The sequence below is a fragment of the Bombus fervidus genome, chromosome 2, assembly GCF_041682495.2.
Source record: "Bombus fervidus isolate BK054 chromosome 2, iyBomFerv1, whole genome shotgun sequence".
Classification (NCBI taxonomy): Eukaryota; Metazoa; Arthropoda; class Insecta; order Hymenoptera; family Apidae; genus Bombus; species Bombus fervidus.
In genome coordinates, this window is record NC_091518.1 from 18,514,437 (window position 1) to 18,534,935 (window position 20,499).

The window sequence follows — 20,499 nt, forward strand, 5'->3', positions numbered from 1 at the left end:
AAATTTATGTTAATCTGATATACAAATAGCTAAATACATTATTGCGAGAGATCTTTTAAGAATTCACGTGTTCATAGTTGCCAGTTCAAAGGCGCTAGTTTACTAACTGACATCACGGAGGGTAACATGGCTTTGTTGTCATCTTAAATGCTCTGCTGTGTTGCGTAGAGTCAAGTGATTTCTATTAATATACTTAATCAAATTAATGAAAGCATGGCACGCGCTTGAGTAGGTTACTATTTTATTCATCAACCTAGATGGACATGTCATTCTCTCTTAACGTTCGAACAAAGTGAAAGCTATGGCTGGTGCTACACAGGAGGTTAGAGATCCTCTGTCTACAGACAGTAAAGGTAATAAATATTTTTTAGTAGCTTAATTTTATGAAAAACAGTTTACGCTTTCTATTTTTTAAGTAATATTCATGTATTGCACAAAATCACAATTTGAAATAAAAATGTGCTTTTAACGAATATAAATTGTGTCACTGGTACCACAGAATATATACACGTCATCGGGCAAACAAATTATCCTATATTAATTTTTAATAATGTGTCATTCTTATCGTGAGAATATCATAATATAGGATTTTTACTTATTATTTTAGGGTGTGCGACTGTAAAACCAACGATATCGTATGAAGAAATTGCTACCAAGCTTTTAAATGAAAAGCTTTTATTAACGGCCTTGGAATTACACGCAGAACTATGCGAAGCTGGAAAAGAATTACCTATTTTAAGAGAATTTTTTTCAAATCCCAATCATTTTGAGAGTCAAAGTATTAAGCCAGAACCATATACTCCTATGCGTATGTATAAAATATATGTTAGAGGAGTTATTTATTTTTCTTATACAAATTTGTAAATAATCAAAATAAATAAGAAATTAATAGAAATCAATATAAAAATTTAATATTAAAATAAATTTTTGTCATTGTATTTATATTGTAATAATTCTTCATTTTTATGTTACAAAAAGATTAATTAAAAAAGTATAAAGAAAATTATGATTAAATATTAAAGCTTGTTTATGTGTTCATATATATGCATATTTGTCTGCATATTTCACTTCTTCAAGTAAATTGTATATTTAATTTTGTAAAATACTACAAGAGTAATACAATATCTGAATTTTAATTTATTAGCTAGGTCTTCTAGTCAGGCTACTTTAGACTCACTTGATATGACCAGATACTCAGAAGATGGTGCAGGTGTTGATGAGAGAGTAGCAATTTTAGAATTTGAATTAAGAAAGGCCAGGGAAAGTATTTCTGCTCTTCGTGCAAATCTCACTGTAGTAACAGGTTTCTTTCAGTTTGACTATTACAATTTCATAACATCACTTATGACGTAAAAACTGATATTTATTTTAATATTTTAGAGTCAGAAGGAACTACACCTGACAAATGCTCTGATAAGCATCTTGTTACTGGAACACCCATAAAACCTCATGAACAAAGAGCTATAAATTTTCTTGTTAATGAATACCTGTTAGCAAGTTCTTACAAATTAACATCAATTACATTTAGTGATGAAAATGGAAATCAAGATTTTGAAGATTGGCAAGATGTAGGGTTGAATATCCCAAAACCAGCAGAATTATTGCAAATATATAGGGAATATATGAAGGCAAATGGATATGATAAATTACCTTCTGTAAGTGTTGGTGTGCAAACTGATTTCTGTGAATTAGAACCAGAAACAGAAGCAGAGAAGGATGAATTCAAAGAAATGGTTTGTAGATCATATCTATGAGATACTTTACATTCTTCTATGATGTGCTGTGAGGATGATTTATTAAACAATAACATCATTAACAGGTAAAAAAAGTAGAAGAACTTAAACAACAGACTGCATTATTGGAACAAGAAAGGTTGGACTTGCAACAATTTATTGCCACTTCGGAAAATCTATCTCAAAATGCAATTAAGGTATAAACTAAATTCGTGTACAAAAATATTAAAAAGATTTATTTTCTAGATTCCTATAATAAATGTATTTTCTATGTAGCAAGGTAGCAGCGGAACGATACAAACGATAAATTCGAATTCTACTACTCCAGATAAGTTTGAACTCCTTGAAACTCCAGCTCGTGATACGTCGACAGTGACTCAAGAAGCCGAGGAAGACGATAGCGTCTCTGTTGTTGTTAGTCTTGGTGAAACAGATCCTGGAGATAAAGAATGGACTAGAATTCAATTGCCTAGGGTGGACGTTACTGAAGGATCATCCATCCTTCCAAATCCGCCATCTAGGTATTGTACTTTTTCTCAATAATGTACATATTTTTTTAATATATAGAAATATTTTATAAAAAGTAAATATTTTTCAGACATTTACCATTGAAATTTAAAATGGAAGTAATATCACATTGTTTAGTAAATGTTCCAAGTTCTGTAATATCGGCAGCAGAAGAAGTTTTCAAAAATGGAGTTACGCGCGATACTCTCGTTCATATTTTAGCACAAACGTTACCTCGCATCGTACCCAATGTTATCTTAAATAAACGCGAGGAGGTAATACCATTAATGTTAAGTGCAATTCGACTTCATAATGACTCTACAGAAAGGGAAAAATTATTGCAAATGCTATTCAATCTAAAGAAAAGGCCACAAGAAGATGAAAGGCAATTAATTTTAGCTGGTTAGTTATTAATGCAAATTATCACTGATGATATAATCACTTTAAGTAAAAATGTCTTTTTATTTATTCTTTTTAATACTAGGTTTCGTTGCTATGGCTAAACTTGAAGATGAACCAATGGAAGGTGAAGAAATATTGACCATTTGTTGGGAACAAAGTCAGCATAAGTATCCTGAGAAAAGGTTGTTAGCTGTTGAGTGCTGTTCTGTATTAGCTCCATACATGTCAGTTGGGATAAGAAATTCTTTAATGCTCTCCATGCTTCAGCAAATGTTACTTGAAGATAAAGATCCAACAGTTAGAGCTAGTGTAGTGAGAAGTCTTGCACTGTTGATAGCTTTAATGGATGATCCTGATAAATATTTTCAGGTACGACATGAAAAGAGAAATTACCTAACGTTTAATAGAGATTTAAATGTATCATATCGATAATATTTATTTTTACAGTGTGAAGAATTAGCATTAACGGCACTTCATGACACGTCATCTATCGTCGTTGACGTTGCATCCTCTTTGCTCTTACCAATTTTAGCCCAGTGGGCACTCTCTCTTAAAAGATTACAAACACATTTATTACCACGTATAATATCTAAAGTAAAAAGTCATTTAAAGTCTGGGTATTCTCAACATTCGCCTAACAAAGATCATGTTGACGAAGGAAGAATAGTATCATCAATCGCGGTATTACAGTATTTACTTCCACATATGGTTATTTGCATAGCAGATACTGATTCTGTTAGATCTTATATTGAGCATGGAACATCATCCGATTTACGTGAGTATATCGTATATTTGCGTGTAGAAAATATTTAAATAATTGTGAAATTTTTTATTTTACATATGTTTTATTATGCAGCCGATGTGTTCCTGAATTTGTGTCATTCCAATATCGTCAATCCAAAGCTATTTTATAATGGAGATGTAGATATAGGATCTCTTCTAAATACATTTTTTGCAAATACGTGGGAGAATGATTCATGGGGAGAATTAGAGTGGTTTACAAACTCACTGTACTTGATATTTTTCCTTTAAGTTCTCAATCGATACTTTCATATACTTACAATTAATACTTTCAGAGTATTGGACATTTTGGAAATGGTAAAATCTGTTGAAAGTACACAGGAGACCATTTTAAATGCTCTTTTAACATATATTCATTCTTTATGTTTGGGTTTTGGGCGATATATCACGCAAACACGGGTAAATTTGATATTTTAATGAAATTTGATTATTATATTATATCACGGGCATAATTAACAACTTTCTATCTTTTAGATCCAACCGATAGTCGTATCCGAAGTAACTGAACTTGAGCAACAATTAACGACTCTTGCAACAGATAAAAAAAATATGAGTTTGACGTTAATCCCAACATATTTAATTATATTGTCCACTTTAAACGGTATAGATGTTTCTAAGTCTTTAAAACAGTTCCTTGTTGCTTTATCTATGAGTGGCACCAGTATTACTAGTTTACAGATCGCAATCATTATGTTATGTACTCAGGAACATATGCAAGAATACGTCCTTAGTGGTTTATGGGATGGTTAGTTTTATCAAATAGTTTTGATAGAATTTTGTTGTTTTTTTTTAATTAGAAATTTAGTAATCAAGTTTTGTCTTCCATGCTTTTTTTTTATAGGGGTAGTGCACCAAAGACCCATTGTAAGATGTGCAACCGCAACATTATTTGGTTGTGTAATAGCTCACGTTTCCGATCGGTTAGCAAGTGCTAAGGTAGTTCCTGCAATCGTTACGCTCGTTAATGATCCTGATATGTAAGATATCTTCGTAAATATTTTGTTTGTTTTGAATTAACTATTTAATACTAAAATAATGATAATAAAACTATATAATTAAATTAATTAAGTCAATTATCTATTTTGAAGCAATATGAACATTTTTCATAGTTAACATACTTTTAGAACTGTTCGATCTGCTGCAATTCCTTCTCTCGGTCGTTTAATAACGGAATGTAAAGTGAGAGAGATGCGTGATAAAGCACGTTTAACTTTAGAAACCATTGCTAAAGAACCTCAAGGTGTTCCGCCTACTTTAGCACTCCCATTGGTTTCAACATTAGCATTTATTGCCCCTAATTGTCCTCAAAATTATATAGAAGATGGTAAGTTTTTATAAAAATTTGCATTTTTAATATTTAACACGCGAAATTATAGTCTTTAATTTTGTATAGTTATAGCTACCCAATTAATGGGGATAACTTCATCAGCGTTGCAACAAGGTCGCAAGATCGATCTCATTAGTGCTTTGGTCGAAGCATATTCTGTCTTGGTTTATTGTCCACTGAGTAATCAGTGTGTTTCTGGCGTGTTACTGCCGGGATTGAAATATCTTGAACAATTGGTTAATCAATATTTACCTCAACAGAAGGAAGCTGTTCGATCACTTTTGCGAGAAGCTGAATCTCGGCAGGATCTTTCAAAACCAATGGAGAGGTAAATACACAACCTGTTTATTTTGGAAATAATTTTGCAATGGATTGTTTATTGCCGTTTTCTCAGGTCCTTATCAATGAGTTCTGGCCTTTCATTATCAATGGCTACAGTAAATGTAGGACAAGGCGTAGAAGACATGAGACAAAGAGTGAGCAAAATATTTCAACAAAAGACTAGTTCTCCAAGTATGTCAAGTATCTTTCGAAAGAAGTAAAATATTTTTTGTATTCATGTTCATACACAAATATTACTTTTTATCGTTTCAAAATTCTATATTCACTTTTCATTGTTTTCAAATTTTATTTATTTATAATTTCTGTTGTACTTACCGCATGTTATATGTATTATACGATTAACGGTACAAGCGATGCACAACATTTACACCAATCAGGATATAATATTATGTAAGTATTACTCATTATAATCGGAATATATATATAAGTTTGAAGACAAATATTATTGAATATTGCTGTAATGATGTGTGTGCCTTTTAAAATGTAATTTTAAATCACGTGAATTACGAAATCTAACTGTCTGGAGATAGAAGAAAAGTCAATAGTATATTAACTTTGTTTTTTAACTGCACAACTTAGTATAACGTTAAATACTAAAATAGTTGCAATGTTTTATATCGTTATTTTTTTCTTTTTTTCCTTTTTTTTTTTTTTTTTTTTTGAAGGTATTGTAATAAGTAGAATGTTATTATAGTTTGTTATTTTATATTTTGTGAAATTATAGTATATTTATTAAAATGAATCTCACCACTTACTAACGCCGATAATTTATGAACCGTATAACGTTATCATGCTCCTGCTAAAAAAATTTTCAAATATATTCTGCCATAACACGACTACGAATTTAAAAGTAAAGTTTTAAGAGTATTTGCTATATTTTAAATTATATAGAAAAATAATTATAGGGAAATTAACTGTGCAAGAAATCGGTTGTGATTATTAAGCGTTGAATGTCGGAAGAGACAATTTCATTTCGTATTACTGTTTGATATTACGAAGCAAAATAGTTTTTATTCTTATCACGTTTAAGCATTTTGTGTGATATTATAGATCTATTACAATTAGGATATATGTATGTATATTTGTACTTAAATCGGTTAAATATAAATCGGGTAATATTATCTTCTTCACTGTAAACGAAAGAAAGAAAAAAATTAATCAAATTTATTTAAAATAGATCATATCTTGTAAGAATATTTTATTGTATCTATATATATACAATTACATTTCCCGTATATACATATATGTTGATACACATTACATGTATATAATCTATGTATACGTATATATGTATATATATGTGTATATACAATGATCAATAATTTACTTCGTATCTCATGATCAATGTATCATCGTTATTTTACATACATATATGTACATATATACATCCGTATACATGCATATGTATTTACGTTTATTAAATATTAAATACTGTAGCATATATTATTACCGTGCAAAGAATAAATTTTATAGTATATTTATTCTAAATGCATTGTCCTAAACATATTCGGTTTTCTTAGACATATTAGAAACTCTGGTTATGTTTGTATGAACCGATGACTCGCCAACTGTTGGCCACAGTACGTTTTATTACGATATAACGCGCGAAACATTCAATAGCCTCCGAATTAATTAATCGATACCCTGAGCAATCTAGATAATAGTTCTAAATCTAATTTTACTTTGCATGGACAATTTTCCCGCCGTGGTTCGTAATTTTTACACGGGTTGGATTTGGGGAACTTGCTTACGTCTAAGAAACCTTCGGTGTAATACTATTTATGTACATGACTTTGAATTTCAACGTGACATTTTAAAAGGGAAGAAAGCTTTTCAGTAAGCTCTACGTGAGTAACAACGATAAGTGTATATCTGTGAATGAAAATACATAGTAGTTCTCTTTTATTATGCCTTGTTATTCGAATGAAAGAAAAAAACTATATCACAACTATCGTATGCGTATGAATTGCGCAATAAATTAAAAAAAAAGTCAACCGTTGTCTCCCTCTTTTTCATATTTCTATAGCTATGTGTTTTTTTTTTTTGCAATATGAAACCTTGTATTGAGAAAATGGTACGATATAAAAGTTTAAATTTTCATAAATTAAATCGTAGTAAAATAAAAAATCATTACAATGCGAGTTAAATAATAAACACGTATCATTTCCCTTCCTTACTTTCTTTTTTACTCTGGATTTTAACGTTCCCTTCGAAAATTGACTTCATTCGTACGAGATGAGCTTCTTCTTCTAGGATTTAAGAAAAAGAAAAAGAAAAAAGGAAGAAAACGTGTTCGTGCTATACAAACGCCAGACTCGTTTAACGCGACTTTTTTAGCGATCGGCATATAATCTTCTCGTTCCGTACGTCGCTCGTTTAATTCTCACGAAGACGATACTTCTTGCTTCGTCAACGATAATAATACTAAATAAAAATGGCTATCTATTCGTTGAGAGGGTAGTAATATCAGCAAGAATTGAACAAATTTATACAGGGCTGGAGCATGCCTGATTGAGAAGCGGCCTGCCACAGACACGGTGTGTTCTGTATCTTCGATGAGCATGGAACGAGTTGATGAAATAGTCTCAAATAGTTTTTTTCCTCGTCTCGGGGTTACCAGCGAATATATGACAATATTCTGCTCTTGCTGATAATGCTGCTAGTACGAATTCTATTCAAACATAATAGAGAACAAAGTAATTACTGTTATAAAGTCAAGATAACTTTCTATCTTAATATAGCAGCTTGGTTTAAGTAAAACATACCAAAATTAACTGTTGTATCAGCAAAATCGATCTTTGCATTCTGAAAAATTTTATCAGATTCTTCCGTTGGCGTACTTAATGAGAGTTTTAAAGCCTTTCTTAATTCCATTTTATTGATACAAGATAATGACTTGGTACCACATACCTGTTAATTATGACGTAAATAATACGTATATATAGCAGATAAATAATTTAGAAGATTATCTTTCATTGGTACTTACTTCGAACGCTGTTTCGATTTTGTCTAGCTCCGAGTTTGCGGTTGTTGTAGCTAACACCGTGAATAAATATTCCTCCAAATCTATTTTACCATTTCCATGCTGGAATAGTTATAGGATGAGTAAGTGATGTGTTGTGTATAACAAAAAGTGAAATGTTAGTTATATTAGAATTACACAATGAACTATGTACCTATGTATGATACACAATGAGAAACATTTATAAAGAATATTTGGAGAATTACAAACGGAGCATAGCTATTTTAACGTATCGTTATAAATGTATACAAAATTTAATTAATTAAGAGTGGATACGACAAGTGATACAGACCCTATCGTGTATCCGAAATAGTTGCTGAGTAACAGGCTCTTTTTCATCTATTCTGAGGATTTGCGCAAATTCGTGCAAATTAACTTCTTCGTTAAATCTCTCTGTTTTCTTCTGAACTAACTCCTCTTCCGTTTTGGCTGATACCAAACTGTGGAAATAAAATAACGTATATTGCAAGATTAATTATATAATATATATTTGTATTTTTCTACACACATGTATTTCGTTTCAACGACATACCCGAGTTTGTTACGAAGTTTATGGGCTTCCACTATGATGGATGCTCGTGGTATGTTTAACTGATGAGCTTTGCTAATAATTCGGCAATCGTCATACGTATAATCTGACACGGGAATCTGTAATGCCCTAAAAAATAAATAAAATTCCATTTTTAACAAATGTACTTTAACAAATACAGATCTCATTTCCATTTCTTTTTCTATTAAGTTTATAGTTAAGTTATAATCTAATGAATTCAAATTCATTAGATTATTTATAGATTTTAGATTAATTTTCTTATTAGATTTTATCGTTGAACATGTCAGTAATTTATGAACTTAAGTCAAACACGGACAAGTTAAATAACTTTTCAGAATTGAGAAACACTTGTTTGGAGTAATGAAATGTACTCACTCCGCCATAAGACGTCGCACGTTATTTGCGTAAAGCTTGGGATCTGTTTTCTCCGCTTCACTTGGTTTGTAAACAGGAAGGAACTCTATCTCACAACTGCTATTCAGTTGTGTCAATGTAAGCCACAATAGCTTTAATCTGAAACAAAAATTTTTGTAATTTAACATTTTGATAAACAGAATGTCAGGAGATGTTTCTGTTTAATTTCTAAAATATTCAATTTAGTAAATTTAATTACAAAAAGACATTTAAAATAAGACGCTTACGCCCCAGGACCTTCCCACGTCCATGTTACAGTGTCCAATTTGTTAGGATATCTGATGCAGACTGGCTGAACAGGAACACCAGGATAAAATGCACCTGATTTGAAAGTAATAAGGCACGATCGATTTGTACAAGTACCTTCCGGGAATATCATCACCTGTAGAAGAAAATTGTTAATTTGATTTAAATATTTTCTAATAAGGGATCGAAGCTAACACTTTATTGTACAAGATTCAAAAGATCGTACACATTTTCAAGCGAGGTATTTCTTAAGACGTTTCTAATTAACAAATAATAACACTAATACCGATGCTAATTTTAATTTTTGTTTCAGATGAACGATTACCTCGCAATTCGATTTAGAGCGCTATGTAATTTTAAAAAATAATACGTAAAAATTGTATATAAAATTATAAAAAAAAAATGTATATTTAATTTAAAAATTATACGTTACGCTGCTGTACTTGAACAATTTATGCGGATCATAATATCAAGAGTAATTTTTAGAAAATAAGCGGTACTGCAACGAGTTCATAAGCTTATTTTTAATAGAGGTACTATTTTTATGAGGGCTACCTGTGGCCAATCCTCTTTTGAAGTAGCTCTTTCGATAATTTCCTTGATAGTATTTTGCCGTGAATTCGGATCTTCTCTCCAAACATAGACCGGTTGTGTATAGTTGATAAGTTCTGTGAGTACATCATAAAAAAGTGCATAATGTAACAAAAGGAAACGTAGTACTCCTAAATCAATATTTGTTATGCAATTTATATGCTGTAGAAAAACCTACTCTCTATAAATTGTATTTATGTACAAAGAAGAGTTAATAAAAACTGCGTATTTTATAATACTTTTTACTTTTTATCATATTTTCTGTGCTATGTTTCGAACCTGAATTTTCTTCTTTTTATTAAAAAAAAAAAAAAAATTTCATTTCTAGATAATATCGTGGCGAATGGGACAATCCATAAAGAAGTTGTTATCAAATTTATCTTTTTTGGAAATTCCTTCCAAATGATAAAAGATACACTTGAAGCGTTATTTGTACAAGTAATCATTAAATTATCAGTGATATTTGCATATGATAGGCGTTAAAACTTTCATTAAAGCTATCGATAAAACAGTTGAAAAGTTTTTAACATTTATGTTATCAAATCATTATACTACTATGTCTTTTTATTACTACAGGTGTCGGTAAAATATTTCTTATTGAAATGGTTGGGCATCCTTTTGACCAAAGTTTGAAAACTTCATGATTTTCCAGTTAAACTAATAGAGGTTTTCAAGTGTGAATCATATTCTTTTACAAGATAATGAGACGAAATACCAGAAACCGAAAACTCAAAACATAAATATTCGTATCGATTCTATTTATAATTAAACGAGACTGTCGATATAGTTTACAGTAATATATAAATCAATTTTTATGATGAAAACAATCGAAAAACTGTAAAATATCAAAACTATGCGGTGTATTGAAAAAAGAAGAAAACTTTGAGAAAAAGGAATAAAGAGCGTTTTAATCGATGTGGGTTTTAATATTAATAGCTTCGGTGTAAAATATAATTTTATACAGTCTTGTGGAAATACTTAATGAGCTAAATTTGCACCGCAACAACGTTAGTTAACGTAGTTAAGTTAGAACAATGAATGGGAAATGTGTACACCACGAGGTGAAAGAAAACTTTAAACGAATAGAAATTTCACGCCTACGAATGTTGTCTTTGAATTGCAGGTAAACGTGTTATTACTGTAATCTTATATCTCCGTTATATTAACGACAATCTTTCATCATGATAATAATAATGATTCCTTTTTTAAGGTTTTTAAATTAATCATTTCCTTCGTTTATATTTAACCCATTTTCAACAAACGTAAATTATTTACACATAAAAAATTAAATTTCCCTCTCGTAAAAGAATTAATTTCATCTTTCTTTCAATGACAATTAAGTATTTCTACTTTTCTCAATGAATTATGTATCACGAAGCATCCGAGTCTCTAACTTTTCTCTTCAACGCTCTAACGTAACCTGTCATCATCTATATCAAATCCAATTTACGCGGAAAAACCTCTAATAGTTTGTGCGTTATAAGTTTTATGCTTCATCCTACAAACGGTTAGTCCAACTGTTTTCGTTAGAACCACCGATCTATCGAACAACCGCCACTACGGAAGTGTTGCGACAACCACAATTAGTCTACCGTTAACGGAGAGGGTTAATCGTGGAAAGCGAGCGTGAAATCGTTTCAATAATTTGCACATACTTCCGATAAATGGGTTCAATCCTGATTCTCGTCTTACGATGATCGAAGGGAACCCGGTTATGTAGACGATCCCTCCGTCCATGAAGGTCGAATGGGGTGCAACCACTAAAATCGGCGCTTCCGCCCTCGTCGCCTGTCTTCCACGCACAATGATTCTCATTCCTCCTGCTTGGTATGTCAGCCGGCCCATAAAACACAGCCAGGGCACTATTTTGCTGCAGGTTTCAATCGAGCATGGTTAACGAATCCCAATTACATTAACGCGATTTCTTGCGTTCTATTTATTTCGTCTCGAGATTTCAGCCTCGAGAACACATCGTTTGGACGTTAGACGCACTTAACGAGCTCAACGTTTATTTCTTAACTTTCCAAAATTTAATACAAGCTGAATATTTGTCATTGATCGCTTATCAATCGAACGTTTGAACGGAGTGGATTGTTTAAGAGATTATTGAAGAGCTCTCTCGAAAAGTGATAATTTCATATCTTTCTCTTTTTGTTCGTTTTTCATTTTTTTTTTTTTTTTTTTTTCATGCAACGTATTTTTATACAAAGGAATTTCGTTGGTGACAAAAAATTTAGAATTTAGGATGAGATTCATTGGTCTTGATTTGACTGTTTGTATTTCATTGGCGCTACAGTGATATTGATAAGGCGAAAATTGTTTCTTTTTTCACCGATAAAAACGAAGAGAAAAGAAGGATACTGTATAAATAAATTTAGGAATATTTAAGATAATCCTTTCTGGTATGAAACCCCGGTTTCAAACGGTTTTATTACAGAAGCATTCTGGAGTTGTTGATAGATCGTATCATACAAAATTTAATATCGTAAAAATTTTCGCAGTTTAATAGCCAAATAACAAAGAGTCGATAGCCAAAAGATCGAAAAAGATAATGCAGCTTTTTAGAATTTCGCGGCCTGGATTTTTACGTGTAACGTTGCTCGAAGTTTCTGTGGGCCACGTTACTCTGCTCTTTTCTTCGAATCGACTTTCTAAGACAAGGTAACTTTACTGTGAAAATCTCGAGCAGCATTAGCGACGTTGAAAATCATCGTCTCGTTATATTAATGGGCTCGAAAGCATGCAAGAATTCATTGCGTATATGTATATATGTATATCCAAAATTGTCGCGTGCTCGTTCGCACGAACTCTCAGTTGCATATTTCACGGAAGTGATTTACAGTTTCGTTGGTACAAATATATAATTAGCGCCAATTAACGTCTTGAATATTGTACCAGCGTAAAATTACCCAAGACAAGAACTAATGATAAACGTAAATTGAAAGTTAGCTGGCGATAATTTTAGCATAAACAAAAGTTTTCTTTTTTGGGTAATATAAACTTCGCAACCATATTGCATTTTTCGATGGTGCACGGTTCTTATAGCGCATTGCATCAAAGTAGACAGAGCTGAAAATATATCAAGCACATTTTATCTCAAATAGATAGAGCTGTAGTGACCTGTTATAGCAGAAAATTCCACGATCAGGTTTATTTGCACAACAGTGAAACTTTACGGCTTCAAGAGCCACGTGACACTGCAACGAGAAAGTTTACGCAGTCGTGAGTTCGTTACTCTACGAGTACCGACAATTTTCATTTGTTATATTATTACACCTAGGAAAATATACTTCGGAAAACTTTTTCCTTTTTTTCCAACCAATTAACCCTTTCAGGCTCTATGTTGCGAAAATACGCAATATCGTACTTTGATAAGTCGTTGATTAATGAAACAATAAATGTAGTTATCCTTGCAGTTAATGTATGGTATATTCCTTATTATTGTTCTATATCGCCCTAATCATTAACCATCCAGTGCACGTGTGGGTTCATGGCCGATTAGGTCGTGCCATTTTTTTCTCATTTGTTTCCATTTAATTTTCTTGAAATTTACTTTTTAATTCGTACATTGAAGGGTTAATAAAAAAGAATAAATAATTTTTTCAAAGATTTCAAAAGAATTCCTGAAAGGGTTAAAAGAAGAAGAATGAACTTTTATGTTGCTTCATACGCAACGATTAGGTACATTCAGTTTGGAGATTACTCTAACACTAGAATTACCGATTTGTAATTGGTGTCGAAAATAATGTTTCAAACGATAAGTATTAGTTACTGTGTTAGTACAAAAGTAATAATATAACGTTTGTGAGTTATTGAACGAGGATTAAGACTTTCGTTAAAAATATCTGCATGTTCTTAATAATTGTTAAAATAAAGAATCTGAAATTTGTCGATTTAATTTGCCGATTTGATTAATTCCAGTGTTAAAGTATAGACAAAAAGAAAGGAAAAGTTGAAAAATAGAATAATTAGATAATAAAGGAATGAATAAATATACGAAGCGGTTGGTAGCGTCAAGCATTAAAAGTATAACACTTTGAACCTCGCAATGGAAAATAATGTGTTCCAACTGTGTTGTAGAACGTTAAATAGTATCGGTTAATAGCATAGGTATGCCCATTATTCCATAGCTTGTTAGTGAAAATGTAGATGTTCCCATTCACCACATATATATGTACATTTCTCTGTTAACCTAATTTAGATAACTCTGATTTTTTCTGTTTTCACAGCTGTGCAGGTATATACAAACATATAGTTTCGGAATTGATATGTCTAGTATGATTAACATTATGCATTTCCAAATATTTGAGGAGCAGTATGATCCTGTATAATTTTAAATATATGTGGGCAAATAAAATCGTTTTAATGATATGATTGAAAACTTAATCAAACGAAATTTACCAACTGCTATTTAATAATTCATTTTTTAGAACCTTTTATTTGTTTAACTTTAAGGTAAATTCTTTGATCGTCGAATACAAACTGCAAGGACTCGTGAATAATAATAAAAACTTTTCAATTTACGAGCTTCTAATTCAATATATTTCTTTGCCAAGTATCGATATAAAATAGCGAGTATGAAAGGATATGTTCGTATTCAAGTATTCAACTTATAAGAATAAGGTGAGGGATCTGTAGATTTGCATATGTATTATAAGACGTATAAAAGTCGTGTTCCACCATTTCATGTTTCTTAAAATGAGCCAAGCAAATGACGTACTTTCTTTTTTTATTTAAAATTGTATTTTAAAAATTCTCCAATTTGTTTCGCACAGTATCATTGTTGCGTCTTTCAAGAAATGGAATAGAAAGTTATGACCTCTTATGTCCAGGCTATTATCAATGAAATCTTACGAGTTACAAGTTATAAGTTATTAACATAACAGCAACAGGCTCGAATATCAAACAAACGAAGTTACACATCTAAATTTTACAAACTGCCAATCAGTTGATTTAATGTAAAATTATAAATTTCCACAAAAGACAGAAATCTATAACCTGTAACTTATGTCGATTAACTAATATCATTATATACTTGGTAAATTATCGTGTTGAAGGATTTTCGTTATTATTAATCTCTAATACCTATCACAGTCCTTAACATTTAGTTGTCAAGTAAAACAAAAAAGCAAAAAATGCAACAAATTCGTAAATGAACTGTAAAATTATAAAACAATAGTTCTTTAGCTTATTTCATTGTTTTAGACGCGAAATGTAAATTTTAATAATGCTAAAGAAATACCACGAGATGGAACAACGACTCTGGTGGCTTGACAGAGCAAAAAGTAGGAGACCTACTTCCGAAAAAAGGAATGCGTCCGATCTCTGCCTTGGCGACGATGCTCGGTCCGCCGAGGTAAACAACCGGAAGTGCATCGAAGAAGCTTGAATGCGGAGCTACGGCTAACACGGGGGCATCCTTTGTTTCCGCTTTACGACCTTTGACCTTCAGGTGATGAAATCCCCCGCAGATGAACAATGCTCGTATCATCCAGCAGATTATAATTCTCATATCTCTGTTTTTTCCATTTTTTTTTTTTTTTTTTTGTAGTAAATATATTTAAATAATATTATTTGGTATATATAATTCTACATCGTGCAATCTATATTTCCCAATTTACGATATTCAGAACGATTGTAAAGTTTAGTAGAATTTCGTTTACAACATGCATTATTCGACAATGTCCTCTATTTATATCTTTATCTTCTTTTCTATCAAATGAAATTTAGTAATGTAGAATTGTGGATTAAAGATTTTTGTAGGTCTAGCGAAGAAATTGCATTATATGCATGTATAAATTTATTATTTTCCTTTTGGTAACCGAGATTCTACTGTGCTGATAAAAATAAATTTTTTATGGAATTATTTATAGCCAATAATAGTTAAACTGATATAGAAATGAGGTTATGCATATTGTTTCGATTAAAATTGTTATTCGGTTGATTGGAGGAAGATTTTCCAGTAAATGGCAAAATGAATTCATTTGTACACGTAATATTTTTTCCTACTTATTGTAACATGCAAAGCATTTTAGCTACTAGATATATTGATATTACGAGACATGCATGGCCTTTCTCCAAATTATTTTGAAAAGTTCTGCGGTAAGAAAATAAGGATATAATAAATTTCATTAAAGAAAAAAAAAATACCTACTATGATAAACAAAATATACATTCGTTAGCATCCATAAAAGATAACAAGTGTATTTTTGAAACAAAAATGTTTATAAAAATGTATATACGTCTTATGACCAGTTGAGATTTCTCCTACAATATGTAGAGGACAATTGAACTACTTTCTTAAAAATTACATTGAATCTGAAGTCTATACTTTGTTACTAAATTCTTTATCACGAACTAGGCACTGGCGATATATGTTAGATCTAAGGAATCGTTTATATTGATTATTACATGAATAAAGGAAATCATCGCGTGTACTTTAGCTTCACTGACTGCGAGTCGTGCTTACAGAAAAGTGTTTACTCGATCTTTATTTCAAATATCCAATGAAATTATTTTATCAATCTACTTTATAACTGAATTTCTCTTCTTAGTGTAGACTTCAAATATATTTAAAAGACTCTGAGAATTTAGATTTTAACCGTTCGTAAAAAGCAATTACTAATACAAATTACAAGTTCGGAAGAAAATAGGTTTTTTTTTCATTTGAACATATTTTTAATACGAGCTATTCACATTCTTTTAAATGTCTATTATTTAATTAGAAAAGTAACGTCAGGATGATTAATTGCCTCTGGAGGATTGATAGTTACAAATATATATTTCAGAGGATTAATAACCCGCATGGTATGCTATACCTAAAAATGTATAAAACATAAAATCAATATTCTACTTCTACATCGTGCATGGAGGTTTGCATTTCCAGTTAATAATAAATGCCAGGTATGTATCTAATATTAGGCGTGCGAAGTAGAATAGCAGCTAGGATAATCATTGTTTTGTGCAAAAAGCGATTACATTTGCGTGCAAACTAACTGTTGTCAATAATATTTGTCCTTTTCATGTATTCTTACGGAAGATATTATTATTCTAAACAATGTCCACGTGTGAAAGTGTTAATGAAAGTTTCAATACAGTTTGACACACTTTCTGCTATAGAAATCCAAACAAATATGCACACCCAAATAAATGCTTCTAAATGATTACCATAGTAAAATGAAACAAATTTTCATGTTATAGGCTTTCCCTCGTCATTTTAGGAATGATAGAATTATAATATAAAAAACTAAAATATTATCAATTTAAACGTAAATATAGCTTCCTTTCCATTGAGCTAAATTCCAAAAATCATTACCTTGTTACGAAAATTTAATTATTTAAATTTTTAATAAAAAATAACGAAACCTATAATTACAATAAATAATCGTGGGTATAATTTTCCATTGAATCGTATTCTACATTCTTTAAATTTTATTTAAAAAAATAATAACTAATGCTTTCATTTTTACTATAAAAATGATAGTATAATCAATGATACAAATTTCTAATCGCAATTTAATAATATAGCAGTACCATTTATCTAAGTGAAACTTCTCGAATTATTTAAAAAAATTTATTATATATCCCCACGCGAAACTCGTTTGAAGTATCGTTCGAATTGTGAGCAAAGCGAGGTGCAACGACACTCGCTACGATTAAATGTCGCAACAATCGAACAATCGAAATGATGACACACGATCAACGAAAACATCTCAGGCAAGCGTATTGTAAATTACTTCGATTCGAAGCTCATACCAAAACGGACGTGAACTACTTATCCGACGCATACTTTCTCCCGTTACTTATTCTTTTTATCGTATTCTCGCTCGTTTCTTCGCCGCGGTCATTCACGCTCTCTCCCCACTGGACATCTTCAATCATTTCAAGTGTATGACCATGAAATAAAATTCTTCAAGGGATTTCCGCAATTTATCCTCATCATTTCGTCTGGACGATAATACGCGTTCGCTAGGAACCATATACTTATCTCTCTCTTTAATCATAAAAATTTTAACAGACATTCATTGCCTCGGTCTTGCTTTCTATCTGGTTCATGGAAATATAAATTATAATACTAAGAAAGAAACTACATAAAAAGGTATTAAAGAATAAAAGAAAAGAATTGAAAATGAAATTTTCTGTTGAAAATGATCTTGATTTGAGATTTAGAAACTTTGTGTAATTTCTAGAGGAACTTGCGGATTTATTAAACGTTTGGTATTTTCCACGTCATCTCGATTGCACATTGCTCATCTTTATGGTGATCTAAACTAACTTACGTATTATTTTTTCTTATAAAACGCATCCGTTTGTCATAAATTTTAATTTTGTCTTTGTGACTCCGTATCGTTACGTCTCATCAAATTAAAATTTATCTAAAAATAACGTCTGACCGGATAATTCTTAAAGCTCGTGCTACATATAAATAAATAGTGAATATGCGTATTTTTTGTATGACGGCATGATACTAATGTTTCGACCTAAATATAATTTGCTGTGCGAGTATGAAGTAAATGAAAGTTAAGACTGACAACGAATGAAAAACGCGCGGAGAAACAAAGTAAGTCAATTTTTATCGATTGCATAATTTTAGTATCTTTTGGTAGCTGGAAGATAGTATTTTCATGCAACATGCTTGAAGAAAGACTACTCTGGCTCAAAAGTATAAGCCTCCTAAAAACCCACGATAAAGCCACAAAATTTTATGGAGAAAGATGGAAACTATATAACAGTAATTATTATTACGATTAGCATAATTAACATTGTGATTGTCAATATCTTTGAAGTGTTCAAGGAAAAAAGAAACGATCTTGATAACATGAACTCGATTAACATAGTAAATTAAAAAAAAAAATTATTTAATTTTCTTCAGTGATTTTCAAATGCAATGTTATCATAGACATATAATCGGTACAAGCTCTGAAGACTAAAAGCGTAAATATATTTAACGTCATCAAATAAATTAACATATACAAGCACACAAAGTAATGGAAGCAAGCGGAAACTCATCATTTTACATGCATAAGAATAGAATAAACGAGTATGGTCATTAAGTGAAAATGAAGTAAAAGTTAAATAAAATGCTCGATGCTCGCGGATAACTGTGACCACAAAGTGAACATCAGAAAATGAGATGATGCGTAGATGATATATATATATATGCATATATGCAATGAAGAAAAACGTAACGGTAGGTTGATGTATATTACCGTCTCCACCCTGTCAGAGGTGCGCGACGAAGATCTTCTTCGGACAATCCAAGAAGACCTAAACAAGCCAGGAGCCAGGCCATGATCACCAGAGCCGTAATTGCGGCCAGTCTGAATGGTAGTAGCGCTACCGTCAGGAATGCCGTCTGAAACATGAAGCATTTCCGCTTCAACAACCACTTTCAGCGTATTACAGCGGTCTAGAGAAGAAAAAACCGTCAAGTTCTACAACCCTCAGAGAAAGATTGTACGTCAAAGCGTCGATTTTATGCTCACTACCTGTTTATCGTTGTACCGTTTGGCTCTTTGTTGTCTAGCACCTGTTTATACGTTGCTGGTTAATTTTACGACAGGTGCATCGCTGATAAATTAACAACAAATTGTTCTCAATTTGATAAAATTAAAGTTTTAGTTGTTTGCGATTGGTTGAGATTTAAATATGATTCGTTTTGATATTCGCGTTATATTATCCTGTGTTCTCTTAAATCGAATAAGATATGAGACTTTAAGACTGTAAGACATAATAACTGTAAAGATAAACTCTTTTCAGTTTGGTAAAATGTAGAGTTCGGTTAGGATTTGAATAATTTTTTGTTTTGATATTCATGTTGCTTTATTTTATGTTTTTCTAAATAGATTTTAGAATTAATGATTATATAGTTTTCAAATAAGTTTCAGATATTCGTATTTCAGTTGTTTTGGATATGATTTGTCTGAAAATTTGAATTGCATTATTTTGCGGTTTTCTAGATAAACTGCATAAGGTATGATTTTAATGCATTAAAGTACATGCATGAAACTATCTTTCAAAAGTGCAACAACATAGTAAGTTATAATAATTACGTGTTGAAGCTGATAATGTAAATCTTACTGAAAAAATTTCATATCAATTAGAAAGAAAATGTCCATTGAAAATCTGAATCTGTATTATAAGATTGTTCGTAGCATATATAGAATTGAATTACATCAAATACAATAATAATACGAATGTACAAAATTAATGAAAATGACGATCGAAAGACACGACAGATATGGACAAGAAAGCAATAATTTTATTGTAATAAATTAATGAGATTCCTACCTTAATGACATTTCCAAATAAAATAATAATTCTCAAATGTTTCAACAATTTCCTAATGGTACGTTCCAGTTTACTTAAATTTTTGTAAATATTTTAATAATTACGAACTGGTGTGTAATATACTACTCCAGTTTATGTGTATTTCAAAACGTCAAAACTGGTCGATAGTTTCAATTTGCTACAAACTCGCGTAGCATAAAATGTTTCAAAATGTTTCGAGCAAAATTCGACGTCGAAGCGAGCGAACTCCGAAAGCGGCAATACGCTGGATCTA

The 20,499-nt window shown here is 31.2% G+C and overlaps 2 protein-coding genes and 1 long non-coding RNA gene across 5 annotated transcripts in view; 2 read left to right on the forward strand and 1 right to left on the reverse strand.

The window, feature by feature from the left end:
* Nucleotides 1–6,600, forward strand: LOC139997883 (RAB11-binding protein RELCH homolog). The gene is made up of 16 exons (XM_072021921.1): nucleotides 1–353; nucleotides 608–808; nucleotides 1,145–1,303; nucleotides 1,381–1,733; nucleotides 1,820–1,930; nucleotides 2,010–2,254; nucleotides 2,332–2,642; nucleotides 2,725–3,011; nucleotides 3,090–3,417; nucleotides 3,499–3,652; nucleotides 3,719–3,842; nucleotides 3,918–4,188; nucleotides 4,285–4,420; nucleotides 4,568–4,767; nucleotides 4,837–5,098; nucleotides 5,165–6,600. The coding sequence occupies exons 1-16, from the start codon at nucleotides 302–304 to the stop codon at nucleotides 5,310–5,312; spliced, it is 3,342 nt and encodes a 1,113-aa protein (XP_071878022.1). The 5' UTR covers nucleotides 1–301; the 3' UTR covers nucleotides 5,313–6,600.
* The window catches only part of Lpcat (lysophosphatidylcholine acyltransferase), a 25,729-nt gene continuing 11,525 nt past the window's right edge, over nucleotides 6,296–20,499 (reverse strand). The window contains exons 2-11 of one of the 2 annotated variants that reach the window (XM_072021934.1): nucleotides 19,145–19,290; nucleotides 11,591–11,805; nucleotides 9,900–10,012; nucleotides 9,326–9,480; nucleotides 9,060–9,197; nucleotides 8,667–8,792; nucleotides 8,427–8,574; nucleotides 8,099–8,197; nucleotides 7,878–8,022; nucleotides 6,296–7,783 (exon numbers count right to left, since the gene is read on the reverse strand). In XM_072021934.1, coding sequence (XP_071878035.1) covers nucleotides 7,698–7,783; nucleotides 7,878–8,022; nucleotides 8,099–8,197; nucleotides 8,427–8,574; nucleotides 8,667–8,792; nucleotides 9,060–9,197; nucleotides 9,326–9,480; nucleotides 9,900–10,012; nucleotides 11,591–11,805; nucleotides 19,145–19,290 — 1,371 coding nt within the window. In that variant the 3' untranslated portion in view covers nucleotides 6,296–7,697. Of the gene's footprint in view, nucleotides 7,784–7,877; nucleotides 8,023–8,098; nucleotides 8,198–8,426; nucleotides 8,575–8,666; nucleotides 8,793–9,059; nucleotides 9,198–9,325; nucleotides 9,481–9,899; nucleotides 10,013–11,590; nucleotides 11,806–15,233; nucleotides 15,452–19,144; nucleotides 19,291–20,499 lie in introns of both variants that reach the window. The other variant, XM_072021933.1, reaches the window with a different exon arrangement.
* On the forward strand, nucleotides 9,466–15,257 carry LOC139997888 (uncharacterized). Of its 2 annotated transcripts, XR_011803140.1 has the most exons (4): nucleotides 9,466–9,585; nucleotides 9,658–9,877; nucleotides 10,264–11,058; nucleotides 15,141–15,257. It is a non-coding gene; the product is annotated as an uncharacterized lncRNA (long non-coding RNA). The 2 variants fall into 2 exon arrangements; XR_011803139.1 differs by having other exon boundaries at nucleotides 9,478–9,877.